We start from the raw sequence: 19,824 nt of genomic DNA, 5'->3' as shown, positions 1-19,824 counted from the left end.
AAAAAAAAATCAAGTTCAGCCAAGACGAATTTATTCTTTATATGGGCACCGGTGCCGGCAAATCGGTGCAGAAGTAACGTGACAGTGAACAGGACACAGTGCCAGTACGGCAGTGCCGCTGTCAGCTGCGTATTGGAGTTGAGGTCGTGCGAGGCGCAGGCAAAACCGCGTGCCGTGGCGTCTCGGCGCTCGCGAAACCGGGGCGGTTCGCCCCTGCATGGCCGCCACGCGCGCACACGTCCCCGTCCCCGGCCCCCTCCGTTCTCATCCAAACCCATCCACCTCCACCACGCGCAGCTCCATCCACTTCACAGGCCAGGCACACTATAAAGCGCGCCGACGGCGGCCGGAAATCTTCCGAACCAGCCAGGCTAGGCGAAAAGCATTGGCCCAGTAAAAGGAAGTGACCGACCGGGGGAGCCGGAACGATGAAGGTGTTGGTGGCGGTGGACGACAGCGACGGCAGCCGCCACGCTCTGGCCTGGGTGCTCGACCACCTCTTCCCGGCAGCCGGTCAGCAGGAGCAGCCTCGGCCCGCGCTGGTGCTGGTCCACGCCCAGGAGCCGCTCCGGCACATCATGTACCCGGTCGGGCCAGGTGATCGAGCTGATCAGCTCGCCACGCGGCATAACTGTGTTCGTGTTTCTTTGACGTGTGCGTCTAAACTTGTCCGTGCGGCGGCGCAGGGTCGGCGGTGTACGGCGCGCCGTCGATGATGGAGTCGGTGCGGGCGGCGCAGGTGGAGAACGCGCGCAACCTGCTCGACAGGGCCAAGCGGATCTGCCAACAACGACGGGTAATCGACAATTATTACTACTTCTAAGCACGAGTTCAGCAAGCGTTGGCCATGCCCTGCACCTTTTTTTTTGCGCGGGAGAGGTGATGGAGCACCAGCCGTGGCTGCATTTTTGCATCGTGTGCAGGTGAGCGCGGAGGGGGTGGTGGTGGAGGGGGAGCCGAGGGAGGCGCTGTGCCGCGCCGCCGCGGACATGGGCGCTGGGCTGCTCGTCGTTGGCAGCCGCGGCCTCGGCGCCATCAAAAGGTGCGTGTCGGTGTCTACACTACACAGTGAACGTGTCGCTTTTATCCACACAAGTACTGAAGTACAGGAGCACGTACGGTCGCTTATTTGTGTTCGCAGGGCGTTCCTGGGGAGCGTGAGCGATTACTGCATCCACCACGCGAGCTGCCCGATCATGGTGGTCAAGCCTCCTTGCGGTGGCGGCGGCGACGACGACCGTGCCCACCGGACGACGAGCAGCTGATCGCTGGTCCTGCAAAGAAGGGGGGAGGGGACAGTGGAGTGTCGTGTAGTGCTCCATCTGCTACTTGTTCAGTTCGTCGTTCTGTCGACCGTGTCTGCTCTTTGCAGAATTGTGTTTCGCCCTGTTGATGCTTGATCGATGGATCGAGGGATCAAAATCCTACTAGTACGTGAGCAGCGAACCTCCGTCTGACTAAAGTTGCCGCATTCATTTCCGTGGGTGTTGATCATCGGATATTCGGATCCCTACTACTGGTATTGGGAGAGAGCATTTCCCCCTGTCTAGTCATTTTTTAAATTCACCTGTGTATATAAATTGACAAATGTTTTCCTAAAATAAAGAAACTGAAATATTTCGAAAGATGCAGCAAGACGTGACTGCTCGAAACAGGGGGTTGCCCTGCCCTAAGGCCAACTCCAGCTGATCTCAAAATGTACCGACAGAAAAGAGGATCATAGCTGCTTCAGCAGCTACCACATGTAGTAGTACAGTGATGCTACTTACTCCATATTTGAGGGATGATACTCTATTTTTAGACGAAATCCAAAATTAGACAATATACGCGACCGTATTTATCGAAATAGACAACATGTTAGCGTATTTACAATTTTAGCATCCGTATTCGGCACACCGTGTGTCGAATATGGCACTGTAGCTCATATTCGGCACACGGTGTGCCGAAAATGACACTGTAGCACAATTTTCGGCACACCGTGTGCCGAAAATGAACTGTAGCACAGTATTTCGGCACACGGTGTGCCGAATATGGACTGTAGCACCGTATTTTGGCACACCGTGTGCCGAAATAAGGTGCTACAGTCCATTTTCGGCACACCACACTCCGAAAATGAACAGTACCGCGCGTGAACAGTAACAGCAGTGCGTTTGAATTTCGCTTTTCCTCTTTTTCAAAACGGTGGTCTTCTGTTACTCCAAAAATGTTAAAACTTTTTTACATATTCCATAATCTATGTGCAACCCATTTTAGTTGGATTCACCGAAAAATCCTTTGTATATTCAAAACTAAAATTCTTCAAAAAATACTACTTTTATAACTTGTAATAATTTTTAGTGTCTCAAATAAATTCCCAAAAATTTAGAAAAATTTACTAATATTCTTATTATGTGATGGACTAATTTCCAAAATTATTTTTAGCCCTATTTTATATGATGAAAAAGTGAGTTCTTTTGTAATGCTTCATTTATATGTATTTTTATCATTTCATGTAAATAAAGCATTACAAAGTAACTCATTTTTTCATCATATAAACTAGAGCTGAAAATAATTTTAGAAATTAGATCATCACATAATAAGAATATTAGTGAATTTTTCTAGATTTTTGGGAGTTTATTTGAGACACTAAAAATTATTACAAGTTATAAAAGTAGTCTTTTTTGAATAATTTTAGTTTTAAATATACAAAGGATTTTTCGGTGAATCCAATTAAAATGGGTTGCACATGGATTATGGAATATGTAAAAAAAGTTTTAACATTTTTGGAGTAACAGAAGACCACCGTTTTGAAAAAGAGGAAAAACGAAATTCAAACGCACTGTTGTTACTGTTCACGCACGGTACTGTTCATTTTCGGAGTATGGTGGGCCGAAAATGTACTGTAGCACAGTATTTCGGCACACCGTGTGCCGAAATACTGTGCTACAGTCCATTTTCGGCACACCGTATACCGAAATACTGTGCTACAGTCCATTTTCCGCACACGGAGTGCCGAAAATTGTGCTACAGTGCCATTTTCGGCACACTGTGTGCCGAATATGAGCTACAGTGCCATATTCGACACACGGTGTGCCGAATACAGATGCTAAAATTGTAAATACGCTAACATGTTGTCTATTTCGGTAAATACGGTCACGTATATTGTCTAATTTTGGATTTTTGCCTCTATTTTTGAGTTACCTCTCTCCTCCTCTTATCACTGTTTATAGAGACCTGACATGTAGACTCAGAGGAGTATAAGAGTAATAAAAGATAAAAAAATAAGTAGCTGTTAGAGATGTAAAAAATAGGAGATACTATAATAATGTTAAATGATGCTGTAATAGTATTATAAGGAATAAATTTTTAGAGTGTTCGTTGGAGATAACCTAAGACACGGATGATTTAGCCGTGTCATATCTTTCAGCTTCAATCGTATTTTGAATTTGTAAGTTAAAATAAAATGATTTAAGTTTTATTTTAATCTAAAATAAAAATAAGATTGTTTATCTAAATAATTTAGTGTATCCATATCTCCACCTTTATGCTTACAAATTTTTAAAGTTAGAAACACATAACTCTAAGATTTCTTAAACCGAAACTTTACTAAACCACTATTATAGAATAACAATTTACTGTTTATTCTAAACTATTAGAATCGATAGTAGATAACCAACAGTGATAGTTGAATTACTATTACTGTTAACTGTTGTCCATAGAAATATTAATATTTTTTAAAAATAAAAAATAAATAAATGAGTCGGCTCGAAATCAAACCGACTTAGCTGCTGCCACCGCGTGCCGGCGTGCTCCGCCGCCGCTGCTTGGTCTTGTTCCGTCCTGCAAAAAAACATTCCCTCTTGGTGGTCCTGTCTCGGCGTGGCGGCAGAAGGTCAGACACGCCTTCTTGTACTGCGCCCGTGGGAGAGCACTCTGCTCGGAGAAGGCACACCCGAAAGGAACAAGGCAGAGATGTACAGATCAAGCACAATGCAGCACGAATCTACACAACGAAAAATTGCAAGCTAAGTGGTTGCTTCATAGCTGATGGCCTGAGGTTGCCTCCCATGACCTCATGCCATACAGAAACACCAAGGGAGAAGAGGAGATCGTTTAGTAGATTGAACATCTCACATATGCGAATGGCTGAAACACCTGAAAGCCTGTAGGTGAAGTGAGGAGCTTACCACAGGGAAGGCGACGGAGAGAGGCCCCGTCTCGGCGGTCCTGTCTCGGCCACCACGCTGCTCACCGCCGTGGACCTCGCCGCACACACTGCCCCGCACGAACCCGCTGCGTAGATGTCTGGCAACGAACTTGCCGACAGGGAAGTCATGGTCGAGCATGATGGTCTGTAGGTACTCGTCAAAGATCTTGGCCACCTTCTCCATGACGGCACTCATCCGTCGCAACTCATCAGATGAACTCCTAGAGTGGCGATAGCGGCGACGCACACTTGGGCGGGGCGGAGACGACCTTGGAGGTGGTCGAGCAGCAGGGCGACTTGTACCGGAGGTCACCGGCCTTGTAAGCTTCGCTCAATTTGGGGGGAGGGTAAAGATGCCCAATTAGGCCGGTCCGAGGCACGGTACTATAGACACGATCCAGGCACGAGGGTAGATGGGTCAGGCCGGCATGACACGGTTAGCCAGGTCGAACCTGGGCTGACACCTTGGCATGACACGACCTGGTTTAGGTGGGCCAGCACGGGCACGACCCAGGCACGGGCATGTCCCACCCCGCCCCGCATCGGCTGCCCGCACCTGCGCCGCCTCGCCCCACACCGGCTCGTCGCGCCGCTCACCTCCGCCCCCGCCGCCCGCCCCCGCGCTGCCTCGTCTCGGTCGCTCACCGGCCCCGCCTCTCCTTGCTGCCCGCCCTTGCGCTGCCTCATCGCCCCGCCCCGTCGCTCGGCCCCACCGCCCAGCGACCCGGCATGGCCCGTTGTGCCGTAATCGTGCCCGAATTAGCTCGGCACGATACTGTGCTTCATGGGCCATGCCGTGGGCCAAAGACGCTGCACAGCACGGCCTGTTACAGTATCTGAGCCTATCGGGCCGTGCCTAGCCAAGTCCGTGCCGGACCGACATGAATGGTCAGCGAAGGTAAGTATATTCCTACCTTGATCAAAACTCAGAAGTGTTTCTTGTATATCTTACTACTGTAAAATTTTCTTAATTAGTATGTGATTATATATATATATTGATTTTGTCGATATTCAAATTTCGTATCTTCGATCTTTAAAAAATATTATTTAAGTGTGTTTATATGGTATGGGTGTAAACGTATATACACGTGTTGAACTAGAAGTTTTTAAAAAACGATAACAACCCAAGAATTATGCGTCCTAAGATAAGATGATTATACATGTATAATCGCCACTCGTGTTTGCTTTGGAAAGTGTGAGTAGTTCCCGTCCACAGCATAGTCTAAGAAAGCGAATCGAAATGGCTCGCGGAAAAGGGGAGGACGCAGGCCACACGGTGGCGGTTGTCTTCCACCTCGGCCTCAGCACCTGCCACACGGAAGAAAAAGACGCTCCAGAAAAAGGGTGAGGGGGCGACGGCCGCCTTCTCCTTCCTCCGCGTCCCCCGCCCGCCCACCTCACGCCCAGACTTCCGGATCAGCAGCGGCAGTGGCAGCAGCACACTAGTGTCTAGTGCTATAGTAGCAGTGGAGCGAAAGGAAGCGACCGACCGAGCGCGCGCCCTCCAATGGCGGCCGCCCCCTCCTCCCTCCTCGCCCCGCCTCCCGCCGCGGCGCCGGGGACCGCGGCGGCCTCCTGCTGCCGCTGCCGGCGCAGGGGCGTCGCCCTCCTCCGCCCGGTGGCTCGCGCCTCCCGCCGTCGCAGCAGGCCGGCGACCCGCCCGGTGAGCCTCCCCCCCGGAATCGGCTTTCTGCTTCGCTTGAAATGCGCGGCGGTTCAGTGATCTGGTCTCTCGAGTCAGCAGCGAAGTCGCTCCCAGCCTCCCAACCGGCGCCCCCGCGCCGCGGCCTGGGTGAATCTGTTCGCTGTGTGGGGACTTCGGACTTGGTGTGGTGGCAAATCAGCGGCGCATAGCGGATTTTGAGTGAACTCTTGGGTGCATATGTCTCCGTGTTGTTTTGATGCGAATGCGCTGATATGGTGACTCCTTTTGTGTTTCAAGGTGAGGTTCTGCGTGAATGTTGGTTCTGGGTGGCCCGTGGTGCTCATGGGATCGATCCACAGGGGGTCGGCCAGGGGTATAAGCGCCGCTGGGGTGGGTGCCGACGCTGCGGGTCAAGTCGGTCAGGATGACGACGACGAGGATGTAGCTCGTATCACCAATGAGGCGCTTCGTGCCACCATCCGGAAGAGCAAAGAAGTGCTGGCAAGGCACAGGAGTATACTCAAGCAGGTATGGTTTCCGTGCTTTGTTCCTGGAATCAAATGCATGCTCGATGCATATAGTTTTCGAGGATACGTGTTTGTTTGAATCTCAGTCTTGTCGCGCTGATAACGACTGAAAGTACAAAGTTGTAATATACATTTTGTCAATCGAAAAGTCTAATGCATCACATGGCCTGTGGGCTGTATTCTCCCTTTTTATATAGATGGTTTTAGGTATGGGTACTGTCGGAGGGTTAATTCCTGTCGTCGGGATCCTGAGTGACCACTTTTTAAAGATTCGGCTGGGGGATGATCCTGAAAAAGTTTGCTGGAGAAATAAATGGATATGAATGCGATGGCTGACGGGGTGGAATGATCTAGTGCGGAGCGAAGTAAATGCACTGGGGTTTAGACAGGTTCGGGCCGCACGGAGGCATAACACCCTACTCCTGTGTGGATGCTATAAATGTCCTGAGAATGTCTCTCAGGAATGTGCTAGTTACAAGAATGTCTGTCTATCCTAGAGCCTGGGGCTCCTTGTTCTTCGGTTTCTATGCTCGTACGAAGGTGTTCTTCGATCTGTGTGTATCTGTTAGCTTTGGGTGCTCTTGGACTTCTCGATCTTCTCTACTTCCTTAACTTCTTCAACCGTGCAGAGCTTGCTGGGCTTTTTCAGTTTGAGTGCTTCAACTTGTCTTTGTCCGTGCTGCCGGCCGCTTTAAATACCCGCCGGCAGTAGCGTGCCCCGAATGGGAGGGCACGAGTTCCAAGGCACCATAAATGGAAAGGACGTCATCATAGCCTCTGTGCGAAGTGACGGGAGTTGAAAACGTGCCCCGCGCCAGGTCATCAGTCGTCATGATGGCGCTGGCAACAAGCGCCTTGGAGGGGGCCCACCGGGCAGCCACAGAGCGGCCCGGCGTGCCCGCTCTGTCTTGTTCGCCTGCCATAGCAGCGCGGCAGATGGAACGCCTCGGGCCTTGCGACGTTATCCCAAGGCGCGCCGGATGGCACGGGATGGGACCCGTGCATTTAATGTCCCCACGCCCTTTTGCCAGAATATGGCAGGAACTGACACCAAGCGTGACGGGAGCAGTTGGAGGTGACAGGCCACACGCGCTCTTAAATGCGGCCTCAGGCCTTTCACCGGCTGACACCTCATCGCTGGACCCCTGTGGGGGCCACTGACGGAGGGGCTTCCTGGCTCGTCGGGGAACCGAGTGCTCGGGGATCACCTCCCCGAGCATTCTCTCCCGAGAACCCCCTTCCTTGGTCCTGGGGGAACTGAGTGCTCGGGGGCCACTGTTCACCTCCCCGAGCACTCTCTCCCGAGCATGCTTGTACGGATCCTCGGGGAACCGAGTGCTCGGGGGCCGCGGCTCGCAGTCCCGAGCACTCTCTCCCGGAACTTCCTTCAGTGGGTCCTCGGGGTACTCGGGTGCCCGGGAGGCCATTGCTCGCGGCCCCAGGCAAACCCCTTCCGGTACTTGGTTCTCCTGGTCGTCGGGGGACTTGTGTGCTCGGGGGTCACCGTTTACCTCCCCGAGCACTTTCTTCCCGGAACTTTAATCTTCGCAGATCATCGGGGAACCCGGGTACTCGGGCCCCGAGCGTCCTCTCCCGGGACTTAGTCTTTTTTACCTTGCAGGTGACCCCGCAGGATGGCGCCACGTAGCGGATTGCTGACCTGGCCTCGGGATTCGGGGACCCCTGGTTCCTGATTCACCGACAAATACGGACCCAAATTATTTAAGGGTGGTTTCCTGTTAGCCAGTAGCCATCGGGTCAACTATGAGGCTTCTCGTTTTTACAGAAGAATGATAGACATCCAAGCTGTGTCAGACTATTAGACCTTGCAGTTTTGAACTAATAACCTTTTCATGTTCTACATCACATTTTAAGCCTCAGCACATTTGCGTTGTGTGTTTATGCCGGTAAAAGGTTTGTGCACAGGTTTGAGGTTTCTATTCTGAGGAACAAGGTGGTGTTGTTGGTAATGGGGGCTCTGTTACCAATGGTGTGCTTTGTGCCCCCCTTACATAGAAGCAAATAAATATTGATGAGGGTCTAGTGCAGAGGGCTCCCCTTTTAATATGTTGTTGCCCAAATCTTGCAAGTTTCTTAATACATATTGATTACGCTCAAACAATTTTGGAATGGACTTACACTGCAATTCCTTTGCCATGTTGGCCCATTAGTTATTCCTATTGAATTAGTTGTTTATTTTGAAATATGTTTGCTGGAACAATATGCAATTCACCTTTACAATTTATGCATTTTACTGGATTACTATTTGGAATGGTGCAGCTTATGCTTCAGTTGTATTGCTTATTGAGCTATGATGGTTTGAATTATGATATGTGGGTAACTTATTCAGATATCGGAAAAGAAGAAGCTCATCTCCGCTATAGCGGACAGTTCCATTCATAATGAGCAAGAGCCACTCAGTGGTCAGAGTGATAGTACCTTTACACACCTGAATGCAGTTTCAGAGGGTGAAGAGATTGGCTATGGCCGTCAGACTTTCCTTGATAGGCATGCTCAGCAATCTAAATTTGACACAGTTTATGGAGAATCCATCTATGATCAGAATGAATACTATGAAAGTTTAGATGGCGATGATGCTGAATTCAGTGAATCATTTGGCGAGGTCAACTATGAGCATTATCAGTATCAGTATGACAGTTTTCCTAGAGCTGCTCACAGTGTATATGAACCAGAAGATGCTCACAGCGAAAAGGAGCAGCCAGTTAATGAGGGAGCAAATAACAATTCATCTGCTTCAGGCGGCGTCGATGTTATGAATGTCATATTGGTAGCTGCAGAGTGTGCACCTTGGTCCAAAACAGGCAAGAACCAAATGATTTTTTTTTTGGGGGGGTGGGGGGGGGGGGTGGGGGGTGGTTTGGATTCCTCGCGCGTGTGTTTTGATACATCTCATTGACACAGAACTGTAGTGATAGCTAAGAAAAGAAAGTGCAGTACAGCCTCACAAGCTGACACTTTTTAAAAGGGATAATTAGGTCAATAATGTTGCAATTAGTCAAAATAAAAATAAATAACATGGCAATGAACCTTAGCTGCTGAATAACTTCTCAAAGGTTGGCAATTTGGGAAAATAACGATCTCAAGGAATATCACATTTATCAAAATGGCACAATTGCCCTTCCTTCTCTAGCTTAGGCTAGACTAGTAGGGCAGTGGAATCCATCTATAATCTTCTACTGACCAGACGGAACTAGGCACCTTTTGCCTGTTTCTGCTAATTTTCTCAAGAAATTTTCCTTCACATTTGGCTTATTGAGTTAGCTTGAAGAAGCAACACATGCTACAACTTACACGTTGGATCTTTGCGCAGCCTATAAAGTGTGATACCCATATTGCCAGCACTTCAATACAAAGGCATTGCTTATTTTTCATACACAATATCTATTGCATGTTGAATTATTTATCCACAACTTGATGCATGTACACCAACAAGTTGTCAGAGCTGACCCTACTATGTATGATTTTAACTTTCTGTAAATTTAGCACCCAATATCCATTTTGTTTGTATTTTTGCACCACTTGCAGTATGAATTAGTGAAAACCTAGTAAAATTTGGTGCTATGAGTTTACAAAGGAGGTTTGCTACCCTCTCTGTCGTTTAATATAAGTCGTTTTGAAATTTTTACAGTTCTGAATTCTAATGCATGCCTTTTACAATTGTTTTAAGGAACATATGCTGGTAAAAAAACATCATGAAAAAGTATATTTCCGAGAAATAGCATCACTTTCATGTGGCCAACCTATATAATCTTACACATGTTAGAGGTCAATGTTTCAAAATTGTGCCCACATGGATCCCATGCAACCTATATTTAGTGACGGAAGGGGTATTAGTTTACGAACCCAAATGTAGTATGTTATAAAACACGTTATGGAAAACCATTACACTCCTAGTATTGCCTCATTCTTGAGTTATGTTCCATCCCGGGCCATAACTAGGTCACGTACTTCCGCTGCTGAGTGCTTATGCATGCTTACTGCTGCTATCGTTCAAAATTCAGAAGTGAATCACAAGTTAAATGGTTTACATCATTGCCATTTCATGATTGAATCTTGCATTTGATGTGTCAGGGATGATTGCACTTTGCACGTTCCACTGAAAAATTTGGGTGATCTATTCAGTTTAAGAAAGGTGGGATTGCTTGTCAGCGGGTTGCAGAATCTATGTTCTGACTTGTGGGGTCGAATACAACTGAACTGACTGATCTTTTAATATTTGTCTACTTAATGTGCTTGGAACTAAAGGCTTTGCTGTTGCTGTACCTGTCTACTTTAATGACGTCATCTTGTCCCTGATGTTTTAATGTAAATATCTACAAGTAAAGAACCTTTTTTTTTGCAAAAGGGTGTGGGTTTAGTGACCCCCTAGTGCCCACTGATTTTAGTGATGTATAACTTGTCAACCATGATCCACCAAATTATAGATATCATGAGTTGGTTGTTATTTTTATTGTACACATTATTTTTACCCCGAATGCACATCATTTTCATCCCTTGCTTACTCAGGGCATAATAGCCTTGTTCTAATTTCCTGCAGGTGGGCTCGGAGATGTTGCTGGAGCTTTGCCCAAGGCTTTGGCCAGGAGAGGTCATCGTGTCATGGTGTGCTTTCTATGGGCTATCTTATCTCAGTGTTTTTGGATAGCGATTTAACTAAGTTCCTAATAGTTGGAAGTGCTGCAAGTCAACATGGGAGATAAACATATGGCAGTAAACTCCATAAAATCACTTATTCATCCAGTAGGTGACCGTAAAATTGTAAGGTTACATAGTTCAATTGAATGGGACTGACAATAGAGCTTGCGGGTACCATGACATATGTGGCCACTATAAAACCTGAGTGAATGGGTAAATCATAAGTAACCACTTGTGGCAGTTATTTGCTCTATAGCCTCCTGATATAGGGTGGGTCTCTACAAAAGACTAAGATGTATTAAAGATATGTTCAGCATAACTCATATGCTATTGGACTGGAATATTTCAGCTAGGTGCACAGCACAACTTTTTGGAAAATGACTGCAGCTCAAGTGACCTGCATGTTCTGGCCCTTCAGTATAGGGCCAGTTCGCGGCTGTTGTACTCTGCTGCCTGCACTGTGCAACCTAGTTAGTTACGGGAGTCTCTAACTAATTCTATTAACTTTTCGCTGTATTGACCCTGTAAAAAGATACTTTCACTTAACTGTTATATCCAAGAGTAGAAAGAAGTGCTTTTGAAAAGTCACTGCAATGCAAATAGGGATCATAGTAAATTGTCTCAAAAGAGAATATGCAATGTAAATCTTGATTAGTGCCTGGTATGGAAATAACTCATGTAGTACATTCCAAAGCAAACTCGTGCCCTTATTTTGAGAGAACTCAAGCACTCTTCATTTGGGAAATAAGTGTGCGATAGCTGAAATTGAGAAAGGCATGATACGAGCATTTCTTAGGTAGTATGGGATAATAGGTTATGTTTCTGAGTCTTTAGTTCACAATATAAACTAAATTTTCAATGGCCACATTTGCGGAAGTAATTGAATACTAAATATATCATTGTTTCTTATATTTTTGCAGGTAGTAGTTCCAAAATATGGTGACTATGCAGAACCACAAGAGATAGGAGAACCAAGGAGGTACCAAGTTGCAGGGCAGGTATTTTTCCTCTGTTATGTTATATTGGCCTATATGGGAGGAGCCTATAAAGAGAGACTTAAAGGAATGAAATATCCCCAAAGAACTATCCACGGATAGAAATGTGTGGAAGTTGTTGTAATATGTGCGATATAATGAGCATATATATACATATTCCAATAAACAAATAACACAAGCAAAAGGAAACACATGACAAATACATGAATATGAGAGATATGACTGTCATACCATGAGCACAGAAAATATTAATCATGTATTCAAAACTGAACTGAACTTGATGTGGTATTAAAATGGCTCTCAGAGGATTCTTGTCAGCTGGCTTCAGATCATTAAAGATCTGCTCCCACACTGACCTATTAACCATATCACAAATTAAACTAGAATATGAGATCACACCTAGATAACAATCTTGATATGCAATTCTCTGAATTCTACAAACTCCTAGACAGAATTACAAAAAGTATTATAACTGAAAACCAGAATTCAGCACTTAGGCAACTCTCTGTTCTGACAAGACAGAAGTTCAGAACACTAGCACCTCCCTGCGCAAGTGACAGAATGGAGTACACAAGCAGCTCCAAGCAACAAATTGCAAAGCAATCTTCACAAACGTGCTGAACACAGAGACAGTTACCACTCAAGTCCAGGTGTACAAGCAAATAGGCAGTGACAGACAACTTAAATCAGAATCGGCTAACAGGAGATCAATGTTCACATAAGCAAACTGAAAATCCTATCACTGCCTATGCCAATTGCAAACAGAGAACCAAGGTTGTATCTATTGTACTCAACATCCTAGTTCAATTTCAATGAAATTAATCATCACTGAGCAAGTATACCAGGCATCCAACAGTTCAGATCAGAGGGAGAAGAAAAGCTCACAGTGAGATATGTTGGAACGAGCTGGTGAGTGAGGCAAGGCACGGCTCAGTTGCCGCAGTCCCAGAAATCCAACCACCCGCCGTTGCCGTCGGAGGGAGGGATGACGGAGATACAATACCTCGACCGCACGGCCACTGCAGTGCGGGCGAGCCTCGGCAGCGCAGCTCCGGCTACCAACAAGTCACCTTCCCAGTGCCGCAAGAGCTCCGGCCGAATCACAGTTGGAGCCCGAGCTCCAAACCGCCAAAGCTCAAATCACAGAGGGAAGAGAGGGGAATGAGAAAATGTGAGATGCCCAAGTTTTTCTCTGTACCGAATCAACTCACAGCTGGAGTAGAAAAAAGGGAAGGCCAGCAGCACCCTCACGGCGCAGAGGGGCCATGCCCTCTGAACCCTACGTGCTCACCTTCCCATCGGGCTGCTCCATGTGCATCAAACGGCCAGCACACGCTTGGTCGACGCCCAGCTCAGCCCTGAGCTGCGAGATGCCCGGAGAGGTAGTTGCTGCCGCCGCCATGCCCTCTCCCTTGAAGGGGATTTTTCTACTTTGCTTCACCCTGTCAGCCGGCACCCCTTAGGGCACACCAGACAAGGGCCTGAGCCCAAATCAATAAGAAGGCCCAACTGCTAATGAAATTCAGCCCAGAGAAGCAATTATCACATTAAAAATTTCTAGAGAATATACAACAGAAGTTAGCAATGCATGTATCAGAACCATAACTCATGCTTCAGTCTCCTTGTATCGTTATTATTTTTATTTTTTACTATTACTAGTACCTTTATTATCATTATTGTTTTCTTATCATCTTTTTACTTGGATCTTGTGGGTTTCATCTCTAGCCTACCTCAACTTGCTTGGGACAAAGATTTTGTTGTTGTTGTTGTTGTATGTTATATTGGCCCAACATATGAGCTATAGCTCTTGAGAAAATGCTTTGTTTGGACAGGATATGGAGGTCAAGTATTATCATGCATACATAGATGGTGTGGATTTTGTTTTCATTGACAATCCGATCTTCGACCATGTTGAGAGTGAAATTTATGGTGGAAACCGCACAGTAAGTAATTAACTATCTTCATTTGCTGATACGAAAAGCTGAGATGAGATTTATATTATCTAGCAGTCAGTTTCTTGCCTTTTTGGGTTGTTTATTATTATTAACACTAAGCAGATTAACTTTTATCTGCAGGATATATTGAAACGAATGGTTTTGTTGTGCAAAGCGGCTGTAGAGGTAATCTCTCTTAGTTATTACATTTATAATTCCAAATCAACATCTAAGATGTCTAGTTCCACAGTCAACAGTCTGCTGCAATAGAATAGGAACTATATAGTTGGTACTTGGGAGTTTATAAGTTGATCGTCCTCTTTCTGATTTAATTTATCTTTTCACTAGCCCTTCAGATGTATCCAATTTTTTATGTCTAAAACAAGATATGTTACCTTTATCATTTGACCTGTCTGAATGCCCTTTTTAGAGATACAGATTTTTTTCAGTTGAATTATTGCTTACATAGCTGGCCTTTATTTAACCTTGTTATTTCTCTATCATTGTCTTCTGCAATATGCTTATAGCAAACATCGTTTTAGGTTCAATGGTACGTTCCATGTGGTGGTTTCTGCTATGGTGATGGAAATCTTGTGTTCATTGCAAATGATTGGCATACTGCACTGCTTCCTGTTTATTTGAAGGCATACTACCGCGACAATGGTTTTATGACATATGCCCGTTCTGTTCTTGTGATACACAATATAGCACATCAGGTAAGATTGTTTTTCATTAATATTACCTTTCGTGCTCTATATATTTTTTTGCCTGACTTATTACTGATTTGATGTTTTTTAATACATGGATTTTCCTTCTAGCAGTTAATGGAAAATTATTACTATTACTAGTACCTTTTTTCCCCTATTTATTGATGGATCTTGTTGGGTTTCATCTCTAGCTTGCCCGACTTGATTGGGACTAAAAAGTTTTGTTGTTGTTGTAGTTAATGGAAAATTATATAATCCATTCTAGGGATGACACAGGTAGTAGTGACCCATGCCTGTACCTGCCAGGCAATTTTGGCCCATGTGCACGCCTGTGATCTACTACCGGCGGATACCTTTGCCCATGCCCTTACCTGTGGGCATGCCCTTTCGACTGTCAAATATTCTCTTAAAAGAGCGCACATTCAGAAGGAAGAAATTTAACAGTTTTACATTTGCACACATGACAACTATGATGTAAAGCACCCAGTTTAGTCAGTTACATGAGCACAGATAGTAAAGTATCAATAAATAGAAGTGGCCAGAATCATATTAAACAAGAATCCAAGTTACGAACAAGAAGTTACAAAGAGAAGGCCAACAAGATCTAGAAAATTAAGTACCCGGAAAATTATTCTAAAATCTGAACCTACAAACAGCACTAATTATGTATCAACGCCCCTACCAGCTGCCATTCCTTGTGACAACTACACATTTGATGCACTCTCAGGTTGGAAAGAAGAAATCTAGAATATGGCAGGCATCTTTGATCTGGGGCTTCGCTGATCGAGAGGCCTCAAAGTGTAGGAGCTTCTTTGATCGGTATGGCTTCTTTGATTTTGGCCTGGAGCCCAGAGGGTAGCATTGAGTGGCCGGAAGGCAGCAGGTAGAGGCAACCAATGAAGACGCCAAGGTGAGTGAATGGCTGGAGCCAGGAGGGTGGGTATTCTCCTTTCATGGATGTGTGTGTAGTAAGGTCGAGAGAGGGAAAATGGGGAACAATGCGTGAGCAATGAGTTTTGTTGCCTACTGGATTAGGGTTTGTGTATATTGGGTTGGCTCCACATGTCAGGGTAATACATGGGTGAATGGGTGAGGGGCATTAGTGAGGGTGGAACTCCCATGTTTGCCTGTCAGGCGGGACTTTCTGGTCATGAATGTGCCCACGGGTAGAAAAACAAGAACATACCTGTTAAGATTGTATGGATTGACAAATGAAGCCGAAGGAAGAATAGAGATATCACTGCTGCAAGACGACAAGCAGTGAGACAATATTGTGATGACGATGAAAGGGGCCATTGGTCATGATGTGTAGCAAAACGGCCACGAAAGGACTAAGAAGGCCAGATCGCATCAACGATAACGATGATGGGATTAGCTAAATCGACGGGACTCAGCTAACCACAAAACAAAAGAAACAATTGGCCGACTGACAGAATTTGTGTACACGCACGGCTAAGACGAACGGGAAGATTATATGTGTGGACTTGAATGGACAGACACGACGAAAAACATGCAATCTGAACATGGTGGAAGACACAACTCTAATATGAGACCTTGAAATTAACGGGCAGTAGTAGATGGAATCACCAACAGCAACATGCAACCTCTAAGCAACAAGCAAGGCACCAAAAGTAGCATATTTGGATGGATAGACACAACGGAAGATCCTTCATGCAGAGCCTAGCCGACCTTGAAGTTGAGGTTGAAGAGCGGAGAAGATGGGCGATGATGTGCAGCAAAGAGCCAATGGAAAGCGGTGAGGGACGGGGTGCTCCTGGCAGCATGGAGGGACGGGTCGCTCCGCTCTTCCTCCACTATCGACGCGAGATAGGCCAGCGGTGGTAGGGAGCTGGTGAAGATCCGGAAGGCTGTTGCACGACGACCAGATGTTTGGTGGTATGGAGGCGTGTGAAGATGGGCGGACGACAGATGCGACGAGCCGTGGCGGCGCGATGGGACCACTACAGCGGGGCCATGATGGCTGCTGGACGGAAGAGGCGAAGGGTGGAGACGGATCTCGCCAGATCCTCCCTGAAGTTGGGGTCGCGCACGCGGGGGCATCAACAGAGGAGCGTCAATGACGACGTGAGGAGGGCCGCCTAGCGGCGCGACGGGGACGAGGCGGCCGCAATAGTTGTGACAGGGACGGGGCAGCCGCAGCAGTCGCGATAGGGACGGGGCGGCAGGAGATCTGCCACCACGATGGCTGGAGATCCGACGGGTGCGACAGATAGCGGGCGCGTTTGCGGACACAATGGAGATTCGCGACGGGAACGAATAGGCAGGTGCGGCCACAATGGCGAAAGCGATCGTGACGGTGAAGAGAGCGGACGAGCGTAGATCCTCTGCAGCAAGTGGACAAACCGTGCGAATCTTCCACGACGGGCGGACGGCGGGTCGCAGGTCCTCCATCTCCTCCGCGACGGGCAGACGAGAAGATGAATCCGGAGGGAGAAGATGAATTAGCGGTGCAGCAAGCTGGATCCACAACAGGCGGACACGAAGGCGACCGATGACGGCCCGCGATGGTGACCAGATTCTGTCGCAGAGGCGACAAGGAAGAAGGGCACAAACACGTAGATCTGGTCGCGAGGTGCTTCCGTGCCCGATCGAAAGGGAAGGGAGATGGATGCATGGCAACCATGGATGGATCTTGCAACTGCTGGACGTGGACCAAAGCATGACAAAGGACGGATCAGGTTAATGAAGAAGTTGGAGGGTGACCACGGACGGCGGAAGAACAACAACTAATGGTGACAGGGTGATGGAGAATAGGATGGATCGTGGGTGGATTAGATCGAGATATAACCTAACCTAACCCTAACCAGGCTCTGATGCCATGTTAATAAAATTGTATAGATTGACAAATGAAGGATGGATACAATGAGGCCCAATGGACACTATATATAGAGGTGTAGGAGGGAAATCCTAGACTAGGAGATGACTCTTAACTATTATACCCTTAACAATACCCACCTCCAGTATTTACCCACGGGCAATCGGGTAAATGGGCAAAACTTGATATCCCTAGATTCCATTCTACATAATGAATCTAGTGAGGTAAACAATCACATGGTGCACCTTTGTCCTCAAGGGAATACATCATGAGTGTTGTAACATACTTCTAGGGCTTCATATGAAATGTTTAAGTGGACTTTATTTGTACATAGGTAAACCGTATGAGTTGATCATTAAGAGCCTCTTGATGCATCATAACCCATTCAACATCATGGTATATATTAGTATGCAAACAATGGACATGAAGATTAACACGGTCTCAGATAGGAATGCTAGGAAATAGGTAGTGCCTTGCATATTCGCAGTTTTTCACTAAAAAATAATGGAATATACTAGAATGCTTGACTGAAATATGGTTACAGCTACAGAAAAATGTGCACAACAAACCTTCTAGGGATCCAGAAAAAATGTAGTTTTGACAGAAGAATTCAAAAGTATTGGCTGGTTCATGTTGTTGCCATTAAGATATTATTCCAAACAAGTTCTATTTTGGGGCCCTCTGTAGTACTATAATCCCATATCTGGATACTGACTCAACGATCTACACAGTAGTTCATATATTGAGATCCCATTGCATTTGTGTTGACGTTATTATTCTCTAAATATTTTATCCATCCAGATAATACATTTTCCATTCAGATTATTTTGGTTATATTATCTATTCAGATTACTTCTCTCGATATACTATCCATTCAGATGAGTTAATTTCAATTTCTCTTTCCAGGGTCGTGGCCCGATAGATGACTTCGGTTACCTGGATTTGCCAGGTCATTGCATGGATCAGTTCAAACTTTATGACCCATTTGGAGGTGATCATCTAAACATTTTTGCAGCTGGTATTAAAGCTGCTGACCGTTTGCTTACAGTTAGCCATGGTTATGCATGGGAGGTCAAAACACCTGAAGGTGGTTGGGGCCTTCATAGTATCATTTATGAAAGCGATTGGAAATTCCAGGGTATTGTAAATGGTATTGACACAACTGATTGGAATCCTTGGCATGATGTCCACCTACAGTCTGATGGATACACCAATTATTCTCTAGAAACCGTTCAAACAGGTAAAGCACAATGTAAGGAAGCATTGCAGAAAGAGCTTGGCCTCCCAGTTCGTGGTGATGTTCCTGTCATTGCTTTTATTGGACGGTTAGACCATCAGAAAGGTGTTGACCTGATAGCAGAAGCTATGCCATGGATTGCTGGCCAAGATGTACAATTAATTATGCTGGGTACCGGAAGGCAAGACCTTGAAGATACATTGAGGAGGCTTGAGAGCCAGCACTATGACAGGGTTAGGGGCTGGGTCGGGTTTTCTGTCAGGCTGGCACATCGTATGACTGCAGGGGCTGATATACTATTGATGCCATCAAGGTTTGAGCCATGCGGGTTGAACCAGCTATATGCCATGATGTATGGGACTGTCCCAGTTGTTCATGCGGTTGGAGGTCTCCGAGACACGGTCGAACAGTATAATCCCTATGAGGAGGTTGGACTTGGTTGGACTTTTGAAAAGGCAGAGGCAAACAAAATGATCGATGCACTAGGGCACTGCTTGAACACGTACAGAAATTACAGGAGCAGTTGGGAGGGCATCCAAAGGAGAGGGATGATGCAAGATCTAAGTTGGGACAATGCTGCCAAACTCTATGAGGAAGTTCTTGTTGCTGCCAAGTACCAGTGGTGACTGCTGAGCAGTCAAAGAAACTGTTCATGGTTGTCGTTCACTGAGAAAGAAAAGCTTTCCTCTCTTATGAGTCACTGCTTTAAATCTCTTGGTGTGTCACGCAGCTGTCTGCTTGCCTCAAATCCCAAAATTTTCACCTTGGTGAAAACTGGATGACCACAATGTTCATGTCAGATCCTAGATCGCGGCCAACATGGCAAATTCTGAGCTTGCATCCTAGACAAACACAATGGAAGTGATTTTTCCTGGAAAGAGGTAAACGGCAGAGAGAAGATTCAGTGGCAGCATCATGCATTTTTGAAGTGGCTTCTAGTTCATTTGTTTTACTGGGTGAGCTCAGTTAAATGCTTTAGTACAGCAGAATAGTAGATGGCAGAGAAAAATGTTGCTTCATTTCCTGAATAGTTTTGTTGTATTTCTAATTAGGTTATTGAATAGCAGATAGTAGAGAAAATGCTTTACTATTACTCGATCC

At 46.2% G+C, this 19,824-nt stretch overlaps 1 protein-coding gene across 5 annotated transcripts; it reads left to right on the top strand.

The window, feature by feature from the left end:
• Positions 1-311: 311 nt before the first annotated feature.
• On the top strand, positions 312-19,816 carry LOC133907037 (soluble starch synthase 2-1, chloroplastic/amyloplastic-like). Of its 5 annotated transcripts, none has more exons than XM_062349026.1 (10): positions 312-597; positions 687-796; positions 6,129-6,359; positions 8,709-9,180; positions 10,917-10,981; positions 11,935-12,012; positions 13,842-13,952; positions 14,085-14,129; positions 14,486-14,659; positions 18,393-19,816. In XM_062349026.1, exons 1-10 carry the CDS (start codon positions 429-431, stop codon positions 19,347-19,349), a joined length of 2,412 nt encoding a protein of 803 aa, XP_062205010.1. In that variant the 5' UTR covers positions 312-428; the 3' UTR covers positions 19,350-19,816. The 5 variants fall into 5 exon arrangements, with proteins under 5 accessions (XP_062205010.1, XP_062205009.1, XP_062205013.1 ...); XM_062349025.1 differs by having other exon boundaries at positions 14,067-14,129; XM_062349029.1 differs by having other exon boundaries at positions 454-587; positions 14,067-14,129.
• The last annotated feature ends 8 nt before the right edge of the window (positions 19,817-19,824 follow it).

This window comes from Phragmites australis, chromosome 24, assembly GCF_958298935.1.
Source record: "Phragmites australis chromosome 24, lpPhrAust1.1, whole genome shotgun sequence".
In the NCBI taxonomy this organism is placed as follows: Eukaryota; Viridiplantae; Streptophyta; class Magnoliopsida; order Poales; family Poaceae; genus Phragmites; species Phragmites australis.
This window is presented reverse-complemented; position numbering and strand designations above follow the sequence as displayed.